The following is a 23,227-nucleotide window of genomic DNA, read 5'->3' on the forward strand; positions in this document are numbered from 1 at the left end:
GCTCAGGGGCCTGGCAGGAGAGTCCCACGGGCCATAGTTTGCTCACCTCTGGTCTAATCACACAAACCCAAACACCTTTGCTCTGCCCCTTCCCCGAGTCCCTTCCCCTGTCCTACCCCACCCCACTCCCTCTCTCCTCCCTCCCTCCATTGCTTGCTCTCCCCCACCTCACTCATTTTCACTGGGCTGGGGCAGGGAGTTGAGGGGGGTGCAGGAGGTGGGGTAGGCTCTGGACTGGGGCCAAGGGACTCAGCGTGTGGGAGGGGGCTCCAGGCTGAGCCTGAGGCAGGGGATTAGGGTGCAGGATGGGGGTGAGGGCTCTGGGAGGGAGTTTGGGTGCACGAGGGGATTCCGAGTTGAGGCAGAGGGTTGGGCTGCAGGAGAGGGTGAGGAGTGCAAGCTCTGGGAGGAAGTTTGCATGCAAGAGGAGGCTTCAGGCTGGGGCAGGGGGTTAGGGTGCAGGATGGAGTGAAGGATGTAGGCTCCGGGCAGTGAGGCTAAGGCAGGTTCCCTGCCTGCTCTGGCCCCACACCTCTCTGGAAGTGGCCAGAATGTTCATGTGGCCCCTAGGGGGGGAGGAGGTCCGCATGCTGCCCCTGCCTGCAGGCACTGCCCCCACAGCTCCCATTGGCTGCAGTTATTGGCTGTTAGTTACAATTAAAATGAAAGAACTTAGTTTACCCTCAAAATTTCCTCTATTTCTAACTAATACTGCTAGTGCTTCCTTGTGCTGGAAAGTTAACAATAGTACTAACCTGCTGCAAAATGCTTCAGAGGTAGGGGGAAATAGGCTATTTTTTAACTCCTGTACCTGTGCTTCAGATGTCCTTTTGTAAAACAGCTGATCTGACTACTTGCCCCCAGTGGAGTTTATTAGTCCAGCTACAGGGAGTCTACTGAACATGCAGAAAACTACCTAACCCAATTCCAGAAACTTCTGGGAACGGCATGCTAATTGTGCATTTGCCTAGCAATGGTGACCCAGACACAATTCATTCCTTTTTCCTCCTTTGCTCTAGATGTCTTAGAGAGAGATCTCTCCCTATTTGGCACATGAGTACACTAGCAGGTAGTACAACTGTTAACTACAAACCTGTTCACCCATCTGCTAGGCTGTGAAACAGTTTCAAAGACTTCAATCAGATTTACTTAGATTATGAAGGACATTTACAAGAGCGGAGTTCAACCTGTGGTGGATGTTATTTCATATGAAAGAACATAGCTATCCATTATTCATCTGAAGTAAACAGACTTATATAAAACTACTGTATTAGTGAGATAAAAAAAGAATAGAAACTGAGACAGAGGAAGAAAGAAAAAAGAAAGAAAGCAATACGCAAGGGCAGAGGAAGAGGGGAAATAATTAAGTGATGAAAGGATAGTCTCCATTATACCAGACATGCAAGCACTTACAATCAATCAATGCACAGAACTGGAACCAAGAACCACCAAACAGAAAACTGAATTCCCACACAGAAACTGATTCTGATCTCACATTACTGTAATGCCACTGACTTCAATAGTTGTTCCTGATGTTCAGAAATGAAGCTGAGAGCAGTATCATTAGGTCAGATTACAAAGGATGAATACAGGCAAACAACACAGGAATGCAGGGGCAAGATTAGAAAGGCAAAGGCACAAAATGAGCTCAAACTAGCTATGGGAATAAAGGGAAACAAGAAGATTTTTTATCAATACATTAGAAGCAAGAGGAAGACCAAAGACAGGGTAGGCCCACTGCTCATTGAGGAGGGAGAAACAGTAACAGGAAACTTGGAAATGGCAGAGATGCTTAATGACTTCTTTGTTTCGGTCTTCACTGAGAAGTCTGAAGGAATGTCTAACATAGTGAATGCTTATGGGAAGAGGGTAGGTTTAGAAGATAAACTAAAAAAAGAGCAAGTTAAAAATCACTTAGAAAAGTTAGATGCCTGCAAGTCACCAGGGCCTGATGAAATGCATCCTAGAATACTCAAGGAGTTAATAGAGGAGGTATCTGAGCCTCTATCTATTATCTTTGGAAAGTCATGGGAGATGGGAGAGATTCCAGAAGACTGGAAAAGGGCAAATATAGTGCCCATCTATAAAAAGGGAAATAAAAACAACCCAGGAAACTACAGACCAGTTACTTTAACTTCTGTGCCAGGGAAGATAATGGAGCAAGTAATTAAAGAAATCATCTGCAAACACTTGGAAGGTGGTAAGGTGATAGGGAATAGCCATCATGGATTTGTAAGGAACAAATCATGTCAAACCAATCTGATAGCATTCTTTGATAGGATAACGAGTCTTGTGGATAAGGGAGAAGCAGTGGATGTGGTATACCTAGACTTTAGTAAGGCATTTGATACGGTCTCGCATGATATCCTTATCGATAAACTAGGCAAATACAATTTAGATGGGGCTACTATAAGGTGGGTGCATGACTGGCTGGATAACTGTACTCAGAGAGTAGTTATTAATGGCTCCCAATCTTGCTGGAAAGGTATAACAAGTGGGGTTCTGCAGGGGTCTGTTTTGGGACCAGCTCTGTTCAATATCTTCATCAACGACTTAGATGTTGGCATAGAAAGTACGCTTATTAAGTTTGCAGACAATACCAAACTGGGAGGGATTGCAACTGCTTTGGAGGACAGGGTCAAAATTCAAAATGATCTGGACAAATTGGAGAAATGGTCTGAGGTAAACCGGATGAAGTTCAATAAAGACAAAGGCAAAGTGCTCCACTTAGGAAGGAACAATCAGTTTCACACATACAGAATGGGAAGAGACTGTCTAGGAAGGCGTATGGCAGAAAGAGATCTAGGGGTCATAATGGACCATAAGCTAAATATGAGTCAACAGTGTGATACTGTTGCAAAAAAAGCAAACGTGATTCTGGGATGCATTAACAGGTGTGTTGTAAACAAGACACGAGAAGTCATTCTTCCGCTCTACTCTGTGCTGGTTAGGCCTCAACTGAAGTATTGTGTCCAGTTCTGGGCACCGCATTTCAAGAAAGATGTGGAGAAATTGGAGAGGGTCCAGGGAAGAGCAACAAGAATGATTAAAGGTCTTGAGAACATGACCTATGAAGGAAGGCTGAAAAAATTGGGTTTGTTTAGTTTGGAAAAGGGAAGACTGAGAGGGGACATGATAGCAGTTTTCAGGTATCTAAAAGGGTGTCATCAGGAGGCGGGAGAAAACTTGTTCTCCTTAGCCTCTAATGATAGAACAAGAAGCAATGGGCTTAAACTGCAGCAAGGGAGATTTAGGTTGGACATTAGGAAAAAGTTCCTAACTGTCAGGGTAGTTAAACTGGAATAAATTACCTAGGGAGGTTGTGGAATCTCCATTTCTGGAGATATTTAAGAGTAGGTTAGATAAATGTCTACCAGGGATGGTCTAGACAGTATTTGGTCCTGCCATGAGGGCAGGGGACTGGACTTGATGACCTCTCGAGATCCCTTCCAGTCCTAGAGTCTATGAATCTATGAATCAGACTTGTATTGCTCATTACAGCCCCCTCAGACCATAGGTAAGGAATATAAAGGAAGCTGAAACAAAAACACTTCTAGAAGATTCATCCCTAAATAGAACTTTTATAAACACAGTGACCAATGTGTCAAATACTGTGGTTTGGCAATTATGCATATGTACTTTCCAGCATCATGGAGCACATTAATCTTTTATATCAAATGCTCTATTTACTGATATGAAGCCACACCATTGTGAAAATACAAATTTAGTACATTCAAGAATATAGAAATGCACTGTAAAAAAATAGAATGAAAAGAATAGCACTTGAAATTTACCCTTTCCGTGGGAATGTCTGTTGAGTCTAAGATTTTGCACCACTGATGTAGATAGTACACAACATGTAGAGTTACAATGATGGACCAAACTACTATGCTTTAGAATGTCTTCCATTTGTGTGGTTCTGAGTAAGATTGTTTCTGTAATAGTACCATTACGTGCCATTGAGCAAAGGAAGACATAGTCATGGACCTTCAGTTATAGTCTACATATCTTAGATACTTATATGGCCCCCACCACGTAATATCTAAGCACCCTCACAATCTTTAATGTATTTTTCCTTGCAACACTATTGCAAGGGAGAGCAGGGCTGTTATCCTCATGGTATAATGGGGAACTGAGGCACAGAGAGGCTAAGTGACTAGCCTGAGGTCACACAAGAAGTCTGTGGTGGAGCTTGGAACTGAATCCAGGTCACCAAGTCGTAAGCTAATGCCCTAACCACTGAACCATCCTCTCTCTATTAGGAGAGCTCAGATGTGTTCTCAGCACAACTCCTCACTGCTTCTATAGACTCCTCCACTGTTGCTTAAGATTTCCTACAATTAGCTTGAATAGTTTAGAAAACTGTTCTACACCATTTGTTTCTTGGTCAGATTCCACTTCAAACAGGGCCCAAAGAGCAAGGGAATCAGTGAATACCAACTCTCCAGTTGCTTGTGTATTAAACTTGGGCTTCCTCTTGTTGACATGATGAATCAATGTGACCTTCAAGCTGTTATCCATCCTAGAGGTAAAGCTAATGCCCCATAGCCTATGGAGACAGAGGTTCCCCTGAAGCAATAACAGCAGGACCCTTAGACAAAGGAGAGATTAATACTGTGGTTTTCCTGCTTGAAAACTCTTCTGACTTTATTTCTTACCAGGAGACTAAAATGCTGTGTATTTCTCTTAGTAAACAGATGAACTACATTTCACTTAGTACATTTTTATCCCAGCGGTTGGGCACTTAGTATGCAGTCTGCTTGCTCAGTTCTAACCAAAGGTGTTTGCCATCAAAATCGCACCTCCCTGAAACATTGCTTCAGTAGTTTAGCTAATTTCAAAAAAGATATTTTTTGCTCACTCTTCTGGTCTGAGCATTTCCTCTTACATTGCCTGCCAATTTACAGTTTTTATAACCTTCTCTCTGAGGATCAGCATTGCACATACCATGCAAGAAATATGTTTCCGTAGCTGAGCTGTAACTGTTGCTCTGTATATGACACTAGGGGGAGCACTCTTTGACCCTTTTGCCAGAGAGAGGTACTTTGAATGGACCAATTCTTAGATGAGTTGCATTGGTTTTACATGATACCATATGCTGTTTGACAGGTGTACGAAACAAACAACTATTGTACCTGCCAAAAGTTACTAAGCTGTGCATTGGACCTTCCTGCAAGATATAATAGAATGGATGCAACATCAGCATAATTTGTGCCTCTCTCAGAATGGTGCTATCATTTTTTGATACTCCCAGCCTCCTCCAGAAAGCAGATTTAGCATCCTTAAATTGCTCCTGAACTGCTCATGTCTGGTAGTATATAGCATACTATGAGAGCCACTGAACCAGTTTCATAAGGAAATGTTAATAAATCAATGAAGTGGCATATAAATGATGGAAGATTAACTGCTCACATAACCAATACAATAAATAATCAAGAGAATCCAAATTTAATCACGCTGAGTAACTTTGCTTGTACGAAAAACCCATCCACTTGCCTACATAAATTTGCATATTTTGCTAAGTGTTTCATTTCTCACATAAAGCAGATATCATGAGGTTCAGGGCAAAACACATTAAGGTCTGAAAGGTGCGGTACATCAACTTCAAGACTGGAGATAATATCTATCACATAATTTACTTTCAGGTATTAATTTACAATATGAGAGATAAAGTAACTGGATTTTCAACAGAGTGCGGTGCCTTAAAAGGTCAAATTCATTGTGTGACATTTAATCGAATGCACAAATATTTTCTTCTACAAGTTTAGCTATATTGCTCCATTATTTTCAAAACAAAATGATAATGAATAGTTGTAAAAATAACCTGAAGATGGAAAATGAAACTTTCTATAGAAGTAAAATAAGCAATATTTATGGGAACTTCAGTGTTAATACCATAAATGTTGCTACGGTTTTGATACAATGGAGTTTGCAGATTCTTTCACATGCCTTATACATAGTGAATACCCAGATCTGGAACAGAAACTACATGCAACAGCTGTTAAGTGTGTATTGGACCACAAGCCTGTCATAAATGTTGCCTCTTAATCTGAGAGCATCTGTTTTTTCATTTCCTTTAAACCAACCTCTGCATTGTACTTAATCTGAAACAGAATGATTCTCCTAATAGGTGCAACAATGTTTACAAATTGAAAACCTTCTTATTAAACCAAAGCTTGTGACTACAGACATTTCAATTAACACCATAATATCTTCTAAGGAGGATCACTCTAACATTTGGCACATCCATAGGTTACTCTGCATTTGTGAAATTGAATCATTAGCAAATTAGCAGTGCAGATGCCAAGCAAAGCTAAGGATGAAAAGAGATCCAGCCCTATTATTCAGTTGAATTTTTGTATCTAAACTGCTATGGGAACAAGTGTAGGCACAGAAAGTGCTTAACATGACAATGAAGGAAATTTGATGTTAAAATGCTTTCATGGTTAGAAATAAGAAAACAGATACCATTTTTATGTCCTCTTCTATCCACATGGTAGATTTTCATAAACATTGGCACCAATTTTCAAAGGTGTTTAGAGGTATTGGATGTCTAATTTGAGACACTTTAATATATATTTTCAGAAGGCGAGTGCTCAGAATTCCTGAATATCAGGACCCTATAAGATGTCTCAAGTTAGACAATGAAAAATTCACTTTTGAAAATGTAGACTATTACTTGAAAGGAGACATGATAAAAGTATGTAATATAATGAATGATCTAGAGAAAATAGCTCACAAACTTCTATTCTTCCTGTTTCCCAACCAAAGAATAAGGGGACATTCAATGAAAATAAAAGATGAGAAATTCAAAGTGATGAAAGGAAATATAATTTTCACACAACCTGTGATTAAACTGTGGAATTCACTGCCACATGAAGTTGCTGAGGCCAAGAATTTAGCAAGATTAAAAAGGGGATGGACATTTATATGGATAACAAGAATATGCAGAGCTACCATAATTAATTATAACAAACACATTTGTGGAAGAGATGTTAAACTTCATGTTTAAAGGCTTCAGAGTAGCAGCCATGTTAGTCTATATCAGCAAAAACAATGAGGAGTCCTTGTGGCACCTTAGAGACTAACACATTTATGTAGGCATGAGCTTTTGTCAGCTATAACCCACTTCATTAGCTGCATGGAGTGAAAAATCCAGTAGGCAGGTATAAATATACAGCATATGAAAAGATGGGAGTTGCCTTACCAAGTGGGGGGGTCAGTGCTAATGAGGCCAATTCAATCAGGATGGATGTGGCCCATTCCCAGCCATTATGTTTATGTTTAAAGGCGTAAGACTATCTCTAGTTGTTTGAGTTTAGGAGAAGACATAAATGTGGAGGCTAGATTACTTCACATCTTCCTTCTTCCTACACATTTATCAGAAGTGTCTGGGTTTGGCCACTGTTGGAGACAGGACACTGGACTAGACACTCAGTCTGATCCAGTACAATCTCTGTGATCCCAAATTTTCATGGATCTTCCACAATTTTTTGTTAGCATCAAATAAAATGCTAGATCTTCTTGTTAGCCACAAAGAATCCATACACAGAATACCCAGACTCTGCTCAGAAGAGTTTCATGTTACCCTGAATGCCTTTCCAAATCAGTTATACAGAAACAACAACATTTGAACAGGGAAACAGTGTACTTATCTGACCACATAGAAACTCTGTCTTTCTAAAGCTTAACATACAAGTTACACATCAGGAGTGAAATTCCATATCTTAAGTTGTAATCAAGTGGTGCATAGGGCCTTGTGCAGGTCTTCCTACACCCTGGGTGACTTTCACTCCATATTAAAGAAAAATAATCAGTTAATAATAAATCTCATTTTAGTTGATGAGTACAACCATGTGCATGGTGCTATAAAGAACAGTAAATAAGACACAGTCCTGACCTTCACATGGTGTGAGAAATAATAAAATGACATTCTAACTAATCACAGAATATTTTTTAAATGTTGGTCTTTATTTTCTTTCCCTTTTGAACCCAGGTGAAAATACCGAAATGAAAAAGACTCAATAGAATTTACTTCTCCACAAGCATTGTGTACCGTATTTACTTCATTCACCATAAAGGAAATAGTCAGTACGCATTGTTTATAATCACACTTGCTGATAATACTCCCATTTTGAAGTTGTCTCCAAAAATAAAGTTAAAGTCAGTCATTTTTGACTTCAGGGAAATCTCTCTGTTGATATTGTGACAGATGTTCAGTAAACCAAATGCTTGTTTTGTTACATCCCAGTCTCTCTCTCATACAAAAGGACAAAAAAATTGATCTAAATTTCCCCACAAGGAGTTACCTAGATAGGAACGTTTGCTGATTGCAGTATATTACTTCAAATGAGAATTGTCTTGATTTATTTTTAAAGTAAATAATAATAATAGAAGCAGCCTGAAAAATGTTTGATTCTTGAAAGAAAACAACAAGAAGGTTTTGTTGGCACAAAATATTTTTAATTAATTCTATCAACCTTCAAACTTCCCCTTTTGTTGACAAAAAATGCACTGCTAAAGTATGCTGCCATTTTGCAATGACTCTGGAAGGATTGAAGACTAATAACTTATGTGCACAGGGAGAGAAGACATCTAGAAGGATAATAGTGGGATTTCTGTTCATCTAAGGAGAGCAGAATATTTCAGTGCCTGGTGGTTTCACTCTACATGGCCAGAATGCTGGAATTACCAGTTCTCTTCCATGCTATGGAAATGGCAACACAGTTTACCTCTGCAATTAATATTGCACATACGGAGTCAAATTCACCCCCGTGCACAAGGCCAGCAGAGGCCAATGCATTGAGAACAGTGGGGTAGATTCTCCACTCTGCTTCAGTGCAGTGCAGTGCAGTGTGAGTAGTACAGGGAACCAATTGTGTCTTTATAATCCTCAGCCACCTAAACTTGGGACAAATTAGACCTGTGCCAGAGCAAGGTAGAATCAGGATTAGTGGTGCTCCCCTCCACCACAGTGATCTCTGTCCCACTAAAACTCCACCACAGAACACTGTCAGGATACACTCCAGATATACTCAGGCTAGGGGGAGAAGCAGGGGTTTATGCCATGGAAAGTCATCTTAGTGGATTGGGGAATCTAACTTAGTAGATGGAAGTTAGCAGCCGCTTGTAGATTGTAGAGTACAATTTTGCCCATAGTTTGGAGACAGATGTAAAATGCATTTTGAGGTTTTTCTTTCCTTGCCAGACAGAACAACAGAAACACACAGATATTCATTTTTTCTAGTAGCAGGCTGTCTGTCAAGTTGGGTTGGCTAATCCATACCGTGTAATTTCTTAGATGACATGGAGTCTTAAACATGTCCTTCAAAAGCAAGAAATTAAAAAAACCACTTCACATATCATGGGGTTACTGTGAATGCTGAAGATTACAATTATATTTTGATATTAATCTTACTATTGCAATTTGATTGTTGTGATCTGCTCTATCAAAATGCAAAAGACAGTATAAATCTTTTTAAATAGAACGGTATACCACTGCAAAGAACTGAGGTTTCTAAGTACTATAGAAACTTCCAAACATCTATAATAATCCATTAAAATGCAACCTACGTGGCATGGAATATCACACTGACATAACCTTATTCCCGGATTCTGGACCTTAGCGTCCAAAATTTGGGGGTTAGCATGAAAACCTCCAAGCTTAGTTACCAGCTTGGACCTGGTACTGCTGCCACCACCCAAAAAATTAGAGTGTTTTGGGGCACTCTGGTCCCCCTGAAAAACCTTCCCTGGGGACCACAAGACCCAAATCCCTTGAGTCTCACAACAAAGGGAAATAATCCTGATTCCCTTCCCCCCTCCAGGTGCTCCTGGAGAGATACACAGACACAAGCTCTGTGAAACTACGCAGAGTGAGTCCCCCTCTCCGTTCCCAATCCTGGAACAAAAGCACTTTCCTCTTCACCCAGAGGAAATGCAAAATCAGGCTAGCAATCCAACACACAGCTTTCCCCTGATTTCTTCCTCCCACCAATTCCCTGGTGAGTACAGACTTAATTTCCCTGAAGTAAAGAAAAACTCCAACAGGTCTTAAAAGAAAACTTTATATAAAAAAGAAAGAAAAAATACAAATGTTCTCTCTGTATTAAGATGATACAACACAGGGTCAATTGCTTAAAAGAATATTGAATAAACAGCCTTATTCAAAAAGAATACAAATCAAAGCACTCAGCACTTATATTCATGCAAATACCAAAGAAAAGAAACCATAGAACTTACTATCTGATCTCTTTGTCCTTACACTTAGAAACAGAAGACTAGAAAATAGAACTACTTCTCCAAAGCTCAGAGGAAACAGGCAGACAGACAAAAGACTCAGAGACACACTTCCCTCCACCCAAGGTTGAAAAAATCCGGTTTCCTGATTGGTTCTCTGGTCAGGTGTTTCAGGTGAAAGAGACATTAACCCTTAGCTATCTGTTTATGACACGCCCCCCAAATTGCAGACAGTGGGGGAGCTCACTGGCGGCAATTTTCTTCTAGAACTTGAAAATAAACAGATTAATACAACACATGCACCTCTACATATACTACTAAGTATATAACTAACAGACTTTTACATTTTAAGAACACTTTTTAACTACTGGATTCTGGGAAACTCTCACGGGAGAGTGCATCAGCAACTTTGTTAGAAGCTCCTGTGATGTGTTGAATTTCAAAATCAAAATCTTGGAGAGCTAAACTCCACCGAAGAAGTTTCTTGTTGTTCCCCTTGGCAGTATGAAGCCACATTAGTGCGGCATGGTCAGTTTGTAGTTGGAACCGCCGTCCCCAAACATATGGGCGTAGCTGTTCCAGGGCGTACACAATGGCATAGCATTCCTTTTCACTGACTGACCAGTGACTTTCCCTCTCAGACAGTTTCTTGCTGAGAAACACGACAGGATGGAAGTTGTGATCTGTTGCTTCCTGCATGAGCACTGCTCCTATACCACGCTCAGATGCATCTGTGGTTACTAGGAATGGCTTGTTAAAGTCCGGGGCCCTGAGCACAGGGTCAGACATGAGCATCGCCTTAAGCTGGGTAAAGGCTTTTTGACACTCATTAGTCCACTTAACGGCATTTGGCTGGGTCTTTTTGGTTAGGTCGGTCAATGGGGCAGCGATTTGGCTGTAGTGTGGTACAAATCGCCTGTAGTATCCGGCCAAGCCTAAGAAGGATTGGACTTGCTTTTTGGACCGTGGGACAGGCCACTTTTGGATAGCATCCACTTTGGCCTGTAGGGGGTTTATGGTTCCTCGACCCACCTGGTGCCCCAGGTAAGTCACTCTGTTTTGGCCTATTTGACACTTTTTGGCCTTAACAGTTAGTCCTGCCTGCCTGATGCGCTCAAAGACCTTTTCCAGGTGTAGTAGGTGTTCTGGCCAGGAGTCTGAAAAAATGGCCACATCATCGAGGTAGGCAACTGCGAATTCTCCCAGTCCAGCTAGTAGACCATCTACCAGCCTCTGGAAGGTGGCGGGCGCATTTCGAAGGCCGAAAGGAAGGACATTGAATTCATACACCCCCGCATGGGTGACGAATGCTGACCTCTCCTTGGCGGGTTCATCTAGCGGTACTTGCCAGTACCCCTTGGTTAAGTCTATTGTAGAGATGAACTGGGCACGTCCCAACTTTTCCAATAGCTCATCAGTGCGTGGCATTGGATAGTTGTCCGGACGAGTTACCGCATTTAGCTTACGGTAGTCCACGCAAAAGCGTATTTCCCCATCTGGTTTGGGTACCAGAACCACTGGAGATGCCCATGCACTGGTAGATGAGCGGATTATACCCATCTGTAGCATGTTCTGGATCTCCCGTTCTATAGCAGCTTGGGCATGAGGAGACACCCGGTAGGGTGGGGTTCTGATTGGGTGAGCATTACCTGTATCAATGGAGTGGTATGCCCGTTCAGTCCGTCCTGGGGTGGCTGAGAACAATGGGGCGAAGCTAGTGCACAGCTCCTTGATTTGTTGCCGCTGCAGACGTTCCAGGGTGGTTGAGAGGTTCACCTCTTGCACGCCACCGTCTTTTTTCCCATCGTAGTAGACACCGTCAGGCCACTCAGCATCATCTCCCTGGACTGTAAACTGACAAACCTGTAAGTCTCTGGAATAGAAAGGCTTGAGAGAATTAACATGGTACACTTTAGGCTTTAGTGGGGAATTGGGAAATGCTATGAGGTAGTTTACAGCTCCCAGGCGCTCTTGGACCGTGAATGGCCCTTCCCATGATGCTTCCATCTTATGGGCCTGTTGCGCCTTCAAGACCATAACCTGGTCTCCTACCTTGAAGGAACGTTCTCTGGCATGTCTGTCATACCAGGCCTTTTGCTCTTCTTGAGCATCCTTTAGGTTCTCTCTAGCAAGGGCTAAAGAGTGTCGGAGGGTGCTTTGTAGGTTGCTTACAAAGTCCAGAATGTTAGTTCCTGGAGAAGGCGTAAACCCCTCCCATTGCTGCTTCACCAACTGTAATGGCCCCTTAACCTCGTGACCATACACAAGTTCAAATGGTGAAAACCCTAAACTGGGATGTGGTACAGCCCTGTAGGCAAACAGCAACTGCTGCAACACTAGGTCCCAATTATTGGAGAATTCGTTGATGAATTTTCTTATCATGGCCCCCAAAGTTCCATTGAACCTTTCCACCAGGCCATTGGTTTGATGGTGGTACGGGGTGGCAACCAAGTGATTCACCCCATGAGTTTCCCACAGTTTTTCCATGGTCCCTGCCAGGAAATTAGACCCTGAATCTGTAAGGATGTCAGAGGGCCAACCTACCCTGGCAAAGATGTCTGTTAGGGCCAGGCACACAGTGTTAGCCCTGGTGTTGCCTAGAGCTACTGCTTCTGGCCATCGGGTAGCAAAGTCCACTAAAGTCAGTACGTACTGCTTTCCTCTGGGCGTCTTTTTTGGGAAAGAGCCCAGAATATCCACAGCTACTCGCTGAAATGGGACCTCAATTATGGGGAGTGGCTGGAGAGGGGCCTTGACCTGGTCTTGAGGCTTACCTACTCTTTGGCATACCTCACAAGACCGGACATACTTGGCAACATCCTTGCCCATCCCCTCCCAGTGGAAGGACTTCCCCAACCGGTCCTTGGTTCTGTTCACCCCAGCATGGCCACTGGGATGATCATGGGCTAAGCTTAAGAGCTTCTCCCGGTACTTAGTTGGGACCACCAACTGTTTGTGCGGCTGCCATTCTTCCCGGTGTCCACCAGAAAGAATTTCCTTGTATAAAAGTCCTTGGTCTATAACAAACCGGGATCGATTAGAAGAGCTGAGAGGCGGTGGGGTGCTCCGTGCCGCCGCCCAAGCTTTCTGAAGGCTGTCATCTGCTTCCTGCTCAGTCTGGAACTGTTCCCTTGAGGCTGGGGTCACCAGTTCTTTCTCAGACTGTGGACTTGGGCTTGGTCCCTCTGGAAGCGATGTAGGTGATGGGGTTGTTTCCGTTGCTGGTGAACCGCTCTCCGCTGGTGCACCTGAGGGTATTTCAGGCTCTGGCTGAGCCTTTTGGGTATGGCTGTCTTTTGCTTCTGCCAGTTCTGGCTTGCTGGCGCCCTCTGGCGTTGAGTTTGAAGATGTGGTTGCACTTGTTGGTACTGGTTGCTGTTCCAGTTCCGGGCCTGGGACTGGAGATGCTGTGGCTGTTTCAGTGGTAGGCATGGAATCCGGGTCCACTACCTCTGTCTGGGTCTCTGGTAACACAGACGGGGCGTCTGTGGATGGCTCAGGAACAGGAATGGGTCTGGAAGCTTGCCTGGTTTGGCTACGGGTAACCATTCCCACTCTCTTGGCCCGCTTCACTTGGTTGGCCAAGTCTTCCCCCAGTAGCATGGGGATAGGATAATTGTCATAGACTGCAAAAGTCCACATTCCTGACCAGCCTTTGTACTGGACAGGCAGTTCAGCTGTAGGCAAGTCTACAGCTTGTGACATGAAGGGGTAAATGGTAACTTTGGCCTTTGGGTTGATGAATTTGGGGTCAACGAAGGATTGGTGGATAGCTGACACTTGTGCCCCCGTGTCTCTCCACGCAGTAACCTTCTTTCCGCCCACTCTCAAATTTTCCCTTCGCTTCAAGGGTATTTGAGAGGCATCCGGGCCTGGGGATCTTTGGTGTGATGGTGGTGTAATGAATTGCACTCGCATGGTGTTCTTGGGACAGTTGGCCTTGATATGTCCCGGTTCATTACACTTAAAGCATCTTCCATCTGATGGGTCACTGGGCCGAGGTGAGTTACTGGAGACTGGTGAGGTTGAAGAGTAGGGTATCTGTGGCTTTACTTGGGTGGTATGTAGGGTCTTTGGCTGTCCTCGGTTGTAGGGTTTATGGTCTGTGTGCCCCCTGGGGTAATCGTTCCCCTTGACAGTAGCTTTTTTGCTTTCTGCCAGTTCCATCCATTTGGCTCCAATCTCCCCCGCCTCAGCGATAGTTTTGGGATTTCTATCTTGTATGTACCGTGTGATGTCTTCAGGAACACCATCCAAGAACTGCTCCATTTGTATGAGGAGGTTCACTTCTTCCAAGGTTTGAATGTTGTTTCCTGTTAACCAGGCCTCATAGTTTTTTGCAATGTAGTAGGCGTGTTTGGGAAATGACACCTCTGGTTTCCACTTTTGGGTTCTGAAGCGCCGACGGGCATGATCTGGGGTTATCCCCATCCGGTATCTGGCCTTGGTTTGAAAAAGTTTATAGTCATTCATTTGCGGCTTGGGCATTTCAGCTGCCACCTCTGCTAAAGGTCCACTGAGGTGTGGCCTTAATTCTACCATGTACTGGTCTTCGGGGATGCTGTACCCAAGACAGGCTCTTTCAAAATTTTCCAGGAAGGCCTCGGTGTCATCACCTGCCTTGTAGGTGGGAAATTTCCTGTGCTGTGGAGCAATAATTGGCGCCGGGTTGTTAGGGTTGGCTGGCACATGCAGCCCAGCTTTTGCCAAATCCAGTTCATGTTTTCTCTGTTTTTCCTTCTCTTCATTTTCTTTTTCCATTTGTTTTTGTTGTTTTTCCATGTCTCGGCGGTGGGCCGCCTCTTCTTCTTCTTGCTTCCTTCTGTGGGCCAACTCATCTTCTTCTAGTTTTCTTTTGTGTGCTGCCTCTTGGGCTGCCTGTTCTCTTTGGAAGGCTGCCAGTTTGAGGCTTTCTTCCTTTTCTTTCATCTCCATCTGTCGCCTGTGTTCAGCGTCTTTGATTTGTTCTTCGGCGTCAATCTTTGCCTTAGAAGTCATGGTTCCTGTTTTCTTGTGTTGGGGTGCCCTCCGGTGTTTATTTTCTGAACTGCAGGCTCTCTGTTGCCTCCTGAAGTCTGCCTAGCAACAGTGCTTTTTTCCTTTTCTCTCTCTAGCTAATGTTCAATGAAGGGAAACCAGAAAAACCACTTTATTTGCATGCATATAGAGTGCTGGTATGACTCTCAATGGGAGTGCTATTGTGTGACAATAGACTGTCAATAGTCTGCTAATGGCTTCTTGCTTACTATGCAAGCCACAAACTGCTAGAGAGAGCAGAAAAAAAAAATTCTCTCTGGTTCCCTTTTAAAACCAAACTGTTTCTCTCTGCTAAAAAACCCTTAGCAGAGAAAAGAAAAATATAATATTCCTACTGGCTTCTGGATTCTGTCTATCTCCCGCCACTGCCACCATGACATAACCTTATTCCCGGATTCTGGACCTTAGCGTCCAAAATTTGGGGGTTAGCATAAAAACCTCCAAGCTTAGTTACCAGCTTGGACCTGGTACTGCTGCCACCACCCAAAAAATTAGAGTGTTTTGGGGCACTCTGGTCCCCCTGAAAAACCTTCCCTGGGGACCACAAGACCCAAATCCCTTGAGTCTCACAACAAAGGGAAATAATCCTGATTCCCTTCCCCCCTCCAGGTGCTCCTGGAGAGATACACAGACACAAGCTCTGTGAAACTACGCAGAGTGAGTCCCCCTCTCCGTTCCCAATCCTGGAACAAAAGCACTTTCCTCTTCACCCAGAGGAAATGCAAAATCAGGCTAGCAATCCAACACACAGCTTTCCCCTGATTTCTTCCTCCCACCAATTCCCTGGTGAGTACAGACTTAATTTCCCTGAAGTAAAGAAAAACTCCAACAGGTCTTAAAAGAAAACTTTATATAAAAAAGAAAGAAAAATACAAATGTTCTCTCTGTATTAAGATGATACAACACAGGGTCAATTGCTTAAAAGAATATTGAATAAACAGCCTTATTCAAAAAGAATACAAATCAAAGCACTCAGCACTTATATTCATGCAAATACCAAAGAAAAGAAACCATAGAACTTACTATCTGATCTCTTTGTCCTTACACTTAGAAACAGAAGACTAGAAAATAGAACTACTTCTCCAAAGCTCAGAGGAAACAGGCAGACAGACAAAAGACTCAGAGACACACTTCCCTCCACCCAAGGTTGAAAAAATCCGGTTTCCTGATTGGTTCTCTGGTCAGGTGTTTCAGGTGAAAGAGACATTAACCCTTAGCTATCTGTTTATGACACACACTGAGTAAAACCAGATTCTGCATTTTTTTTATTGTGTTGTCTGTTTCCATTCACAATTACCTCCAATATTTTGATGTCTTCGTAAGAAAACTGCACAGTGGGAATCCCAAGATGGTTGATGAAATAATCAGAATCACCCTGCATCTGCACAGAACTCACATTGGATCCTGGGCACTTCATTTTCCCCAGACAGGTGAGGCTCTGTCTCTGAAAAAAACAAAAACAAATCAAGAGTTCTAGTTATTTAATTATTTGCAACTGACCTATAATGACTCACAATGATATCTGATATTTATGCAGTATTTCAGACTGAAGGACCCCAACACAATTTAAAAAACACAGGCCAGATCTTCTGCTGGTGCAAATCAGCATGCATCAGTTCACACCAGCTTAGGACCTGGCTACATATATAGACAGGAATAACTTAATCCACCATTTAAAGGCAGCAATCTCTGTGATGGAATGTTAAGAATGCACAGCACCATGACTGATTATTTCAGAGTAGGAAGTGAAGGTGAATATCATTTTCAAATGAAAGAGTGGTGCGGGAATTTAGGTAGGCAGATGCAATTACCCAAATTGGATATGATTTGTAGGGTTAGCATCCTAGTCTTATAAAGAGTGCCATGGGATTTTTAATGACCATGATGGGATAAAGTTTTTATTTGATTAGCACAATGTTCCTCTGACTGGGATCCTATGTGGGGGGCCACACAGAGATTACCCAATCAGGGCAAACTGCAAAGAATGGGGCAGGTTAATGAATATTTCAGATCTTACCCAAATATAACCTCACAGCCAATTCTTATTAACTAAACTAAAATTTATTAAAAAAGAAAAAAGAGAAAGAGTATAGGTTGAAAGATCATTATGCATACAGACATGAATAAAATCCTTAGGTCAGTTTCATAGTAGAGATGGTGAGCTTTACAGTTGCAAAGAGTTCTTTCAGAATTAGTTCCATAAATTATAGTCCAATGTTCAATATCAGGGTGACCCAGTCTGGAGCTGGGAACCTCAGTCTTGTGACTCAAACTTCCCTTCATGAAGCCTTAGCAGATCTGAGATACAGGATCAGGGCCGAAGAGTTCTTTTTATGGAATCCTCTTGACAGTAGGTGAATAACAGGTGAAGTATTGTGGCTTTGAAGTAGACCTATTTCCTAAGCATCACTGATAATTAGCTACATGGATTAGCATAGGGCAACTACCTATCATCCCCTGTTTACATAAAGTTTATTACATACTTCAAAGAGAAATGAAGACAATGATATTACCACATTCACAGTTCATCTAAATGTTAACATTCCATTTTGATCTTTGAATCAATAGAACACAGTGACAGACCAGAACTGTCTGGTTACATCATTAACCTCTAACAAGTTATAGGTAAACATAGACTACTACAATCACTATTTTTTTCCAATTCTCTAACAATACAAGTCTACATTTCAAAGATGTAGTCTATCTAACATGGCTATGTTAGCTATTTATAAGAAATTGCCTTAATAACCATTTACATACTTTCCTAATATGTCTTTAAAAGTAGAATTTAGATCATTTAGCCTGCAAATGGCTTAACTCTTTCTGGCTCAGTGTCACAGCTCCCTAACATCAGAGCGCTGCAGCAGATATCTGGTCATCTCACTTGAAATGCCAGTGATCCATGAAATGTGGACAATTTAAAGGACTGTGCTACAGTGGCTCACAGACAAGGGGTTAAGGAGTGAAATGCAATGAAAAGATTGAAACTACATAGTACACATTTTCTGTGCTATTGATTTAAAAAATTCTGTGCAATAATATCTTCATAATCCTCGTTCCACAGGAGTTCTTAATGGCAAAATCTTAGCAAGAAAAGTGCAGTAAATGAAAGCTGAAAGCTAGAAAATAAACCCAAGACTGAGTACTAGCATCATGTACTAATGTAGCTTTCAAATGCATTAGGTAATTACAAATAGGCAAAAAGGCTTTCAACATCTATTATAGAAAATAAACTGCCTAGCTTTTTTTAAGAATAGTAAAAGGTTAAAGTAGTCCACACTACTTGGACAACAGTCTGTATAGTATATTACAACTCCTTAGTGCCCTCTTTGTAATTTAATAGTCTGTTTCACAAGTGGTTTGTTCATCCTTTAACATTTAAAAAAACAAATACACGAGACTAATCAATTACAAATAAAGAGCCAGGTCCCTCTTTCTTCCTCATATAAAATAGAGCATGTATGACACCACAAGTAGTGTCATCTCTTTCAGTCAGATTGGGCTGGAGGAATGCATAATTCAACATGAATAAGAGCATTGGAATCTGGCCCAAAATTTATTTAAAGTACTTTGAGATGATATTCCGACTCTGACTCCAACTGCCAATTATTTTGTGGTTTCGCACTCTCATTTTCATTAAATTCTTGATTATTTGTTTCTCTCCTACTGCTATGTGAAGACCCATCCAAGCATCAAGGGAACCTGGCTGACTATCTAGCCAGAAGAAAAAATGGATCTGTCTCTAAACAAAGGGCCAGCTTCTCAGCTAATGTAAATTAGAGTAGCTCCATTGACATAAATGGAGCTAGAACAGTTTAAACCGGCCAAAATTCTTGCTCTTTAAAGTATAGAGAGAATATAAACAAAAACAGATATGAAAATTAAAAATTAATCGTATGTGCTCCTTGTAATCATAACTGTTAAAACATTTCAGACAGAAGTTTAAGTTGATGGAGTCCTTTCATTCCTGGTATCTCACTTAACCTCCCATTCTTTAAATAGTAGTTTTCAAACACATTAGGCAGACATTTAACAATTTCACAATGTGTGACTGTTTAAAGTGAAAAATCCATCCACTCAGTACTGTTATGAAACCAGCCAGACCCTGTACGCTATGTACTGGGAAAGGTTGTGTATAGATTAATGTGTTTAGGTGTCTTATGTGATCAAAAGGAAAGAAAAGGCAACCTTCACTTTTCAGAAATGTTGGAATCCATGTCTAGAGAGAGTGGTATACTAGACAGTATCTATCATTGGCCTTCCGTATGGGCCTGATTCTGTAACTCTCACTCATGCCGAGAAGTCAATGGCTTTATTTGATAAAACTGAAGTCACATTAGAAGCTGCAGAAACTTGTCTGATGCTCCTTATATACTCAGTTCAATAAAGAGATATTTAAAAATAACTAACAATACCTGCTCCTTATATACTCAGTTCAATAAAGAGATATTTAAAAATAACTAACAATACCTGACTTTCATACTTTAACGTATATGATCCACATAAAAAATGCAATATGACTTATGTGTCCACATACAAATACACGTACATAATATTAAACACACACATACACACCATTTAAGAGTTTCTGTTTGTGGAAACGATGCAGCAAACACAACTGCTTAGTCAAAGACAAATCATGTCGTGAAAATGTGTATACTATAGGTTAAAATGGATGTGTTAAGTCCAAATTAATTGTTATATATCTCTGACTATGAGTTATAATTTTCATGGGTCCCCTAAGAAATATCAGTCTAGAAGCATATTTAATTAGTGGCCTTCAGTAACTCCGTTGCTCCCTGCCCCCACAGCAGAGAAACACACATCTACTGTACAGTGCTAGTACATGGTTTCAATACTGAGTACCTTTTTGTTTCCTATATGACAATGTTACAGACCCCATCCCTCTGTACTTTGTATTAGAGTAATCTGACTACTATCAGGATTATGCAAATTGGTAAATAAGGTCTGGAAATGTATATCACAAAATGGGATGTTCACAATAAACCAGGGATTGGCAACCTTTGGCACACAGCCCATCAGGGAAAGCTGCTGGCGAACTGGGACAGTTTGTTTACTTGCAGCATCCACAGGTTCAGCCAATCGCAGCTCCCACTGGCTGCGGTTCACTGTCCCAGGCCAATGGGGGCTACGGGAAGAGGTGGCCCGGCCCATGCTGCTTCCCGCATCCCGCATTGGCCTGGAATGGTGAACCGTGGCCAGTGGGAGTCATGATTGGCCGAACCTGCGGATGCTGCAAGTAAACAAACCGTCCCGGCCCACCAGTGGCTTTCCTTGATGGGCCATGTGCCAAAGGTTGCCAATACCTGCAATAAACCATTAACATTTGCAGGTTTACTTGTATCTTCATGTAAAAACGGATCTTACTGCTAGTGAAAACTCAGAGTTGGAGCTATTGAATAACTACAGTATTTCACGAAAATGTCCAACATTTTGCCAAGTCAGAACATTTTTGGGAAAACAATGAAATGTGAAAATGTCAAATGCAGAGCTTTATTAATTTAACTGATAATATTTCAGAGAGATCTAATTGTCATGCATTACATTTTACATGCTAAATTTAAAATGATTTTTCCTCACTCACACTCTGATTTTCAAAGATCCAAGCATCTGTAATAGAACCTATGGATGCTCAATATCTCTGAAAAGAAAGATTGTGTTATAGGTGAGAATAATGGTGACTTGGCCAGAGGGCTAAGCCATAAAGGAGAAGCACTGAAGCTCCAGACCAGTGAGAGAGAAGCCAGAGAGTGAGTGAGTGACTGAGGTAACAGGCTGAGCGACCACTGGAAAGGATGCTGACAGTGACGAGCTGATTCCCCAGATGAGCCACAAGGAGGCACTGCTGAGCAGCGAATAGCAGACCCTGTGCTAGTCTGTTATTGGATTTCTGGGCATTTCATCTACATTAGATATTATGGGTTGTATTTCCCTTTCTATCTTCTGCAAATGACCTAATTGGTTTCAGATTTACTCTGTTAACGTGATTAGAATGCAATGGAAGCCATGCTATCTCAAATGGAAGAACTGTGCCAATAATCTACTTTTTCTCCTATGCGTATCAGCAGGGTCACTCTAGATTCTGAGGTTGGTCATTCATTACAGTTTTAGATATTTTTACAGTATTTTTTCTATAATCAGAGCTAACTCAAAATAAGTAACTGAAGCTCTGATCCAAAGGCCACTGAAGTCAATGGGAGTCAACTGGATCAGGCCCTACAATGGCTTCGTGTCTCCTAGAAAACCTCTCAGGAACTGCTACAGACTGATTTAGACTCTTGTGAGGCAGTAATGGACCAATCACATGTTTGACAGGACACAAGATGCCAAGGGAAAATTAAAAAGAAAGACAATGTTTCACAAGATGAATAAGATGCAGACCTTCAGAAACTTTCAATCTGATACATAAGAAGTGAACAGGTTTTATGGTCAGCATGACTGTCCAGATCAAGTTATATAATATCCATCATTGTGACATCTCTCATCTGTGTTCCAAAACCTACTCGTTTAGCATCAGCAGTGTAAACAAAGATTTTTTTAGTCATCCCACAAGGGAGAGCTGCTTTAAAAGTGTAATCCAGGATCCACAGAAGCAGCAGGGGGTGCCCAGCAGATGGGCTGCATCTGTACATCCCTTGGCTGCATCACTGCAACCCTTAACTCACCTGCTATGCCCTCTTCCTGGCCGGCTCTCCCCACTCTGGGGGCAAAGCTTGTCAGCTGAAGGACCCCCAGTGGAATAGGGGTTTCAAGCCCCTTGTAAACTTCTGACTCTCATTTAGGTCAATGGACCAAATCCAGAGTTCCTTACTCAGTCCTTACACAGACATGGTAAATAAGATCTGAGTTAAAAAAAAAAGGGGGGGGGGGAATTAAAGACTCAGGAAAGTCTGGCCCACTGAAAGTTGCAGGTGCCCTGCACCTCAAGATTTTGCCTTATCTGCTTAATACTTTTGTGGGTCATCAGACTTCATTCAACAAAAAGTGGTCCTTTGGTTGTTGAAAACTGATTGTACAATTTGGTCTCTCTGAAACACTTGTTCCTTAAAAACAATTCCTCATTGCCGTATATAGAACAACATAAGGGAAGACTTTTTACTATGACAGTCTAATAAAGTCTGACATTTTGTGACTGTTTCAGAGTGAATGCTCACTGACTATCACATAATACTTCATGCTTTTCGCAACAACACAATAAACTTGGGCTTGTCTACATGGGGACACTCAGGAAAGTTAATCTGAATTAACTACAGGTGTGAATTTAAACTGGATAAGTTAAACCTCAATAACCACCTACATGGATGCTTCTATTCAGAATTAAAGTAGCCTTAATTTGGTTTCGATTAATGTATTTTCCCCTTAGAAACAGCCACTTTTTAATTCTGATCAACAGGATTCTTAAAATGAAAAGCTTCAAGACAAAAGAGGATATCACAACACAAATACATGTTCACTTCAAACTACATCCATTTCATTCCGTTCATCAGTCTGCAAGTACTGAATCAAAGAACTACTTCTCACCATGAATGAATTGTGAAATGCAGTGGAAAAGAATATTGGCATTTCTGAGTCGACTGCTGGTGATCTTTCTGAAAAAGTGAGAGCATTGTGACACTCTAGCAATATGGAATAAATAAAAGCAAGTAAAAGATTCCTTATTATTAATTATTTTTATTATAGCGTTAGATAGTGGCACCGATGGAGGATGGCTGGACGGCACTCTGCTAGGCACAGTAAACAGTTGCTGTCCCAGAGAGATCTCCATCAAGGTTATAAGACAAGACACAACAGGTGGATGAAGCAAACTGGAAGGGGAGAATGAAGTAGTATTAACTTATTATAAATAACAAAGAGCACTAGTATTCAAATGATGGGGCAGATGTATGTGTAGTCATGACAGTGCATTTCGATACAATATTCTTTAAAACAA

The 23,227-nt window shown here is 41.7% G+C and overlaps 1 protein-coding gene across 3 annotated transcripts in view; it reads right to left on the reverse strand.

Annotated features, from left to right (window-relative positions):
* Positions 1-23,227, reverse strand: part of NAALADL2 (N-acetylated alpha-linked acidic dipeptidase like 2) — a 921,662-nt gene that overhangs the window by 156,556 nt on the left and 741,879 nt on the right. For all 3 annotated transcript variants that reach the window (XM_030575533.1, XM_030575534.1, XM_030575532.1), the window contains one exon: positions 16,574-16,720. In XM_030575533.1, the coding sequence (XP_030431393.1) occupies positions 16,574-16,720 (147 nt within the window). The remainder of the gene's footprint in view (positions 1-16,573; positions 16,721-23,227) is intronic.

This window comes from Gopherus evgoodei, chromosome 9 (genome assembly GCF_007399415.2).
Source record: "Gopherus evgoodei ecotype Sinaloan lineage chromosome 9, rGopEvg1_v1.p, whole genome shotgun sequence".
Taxonomy (NCBI): domain Eukaryota; kingdom Metazoa; phylum Chordata; order Testudines; family Testudinidae; genus Gopherus; species Gopherus evgoodei.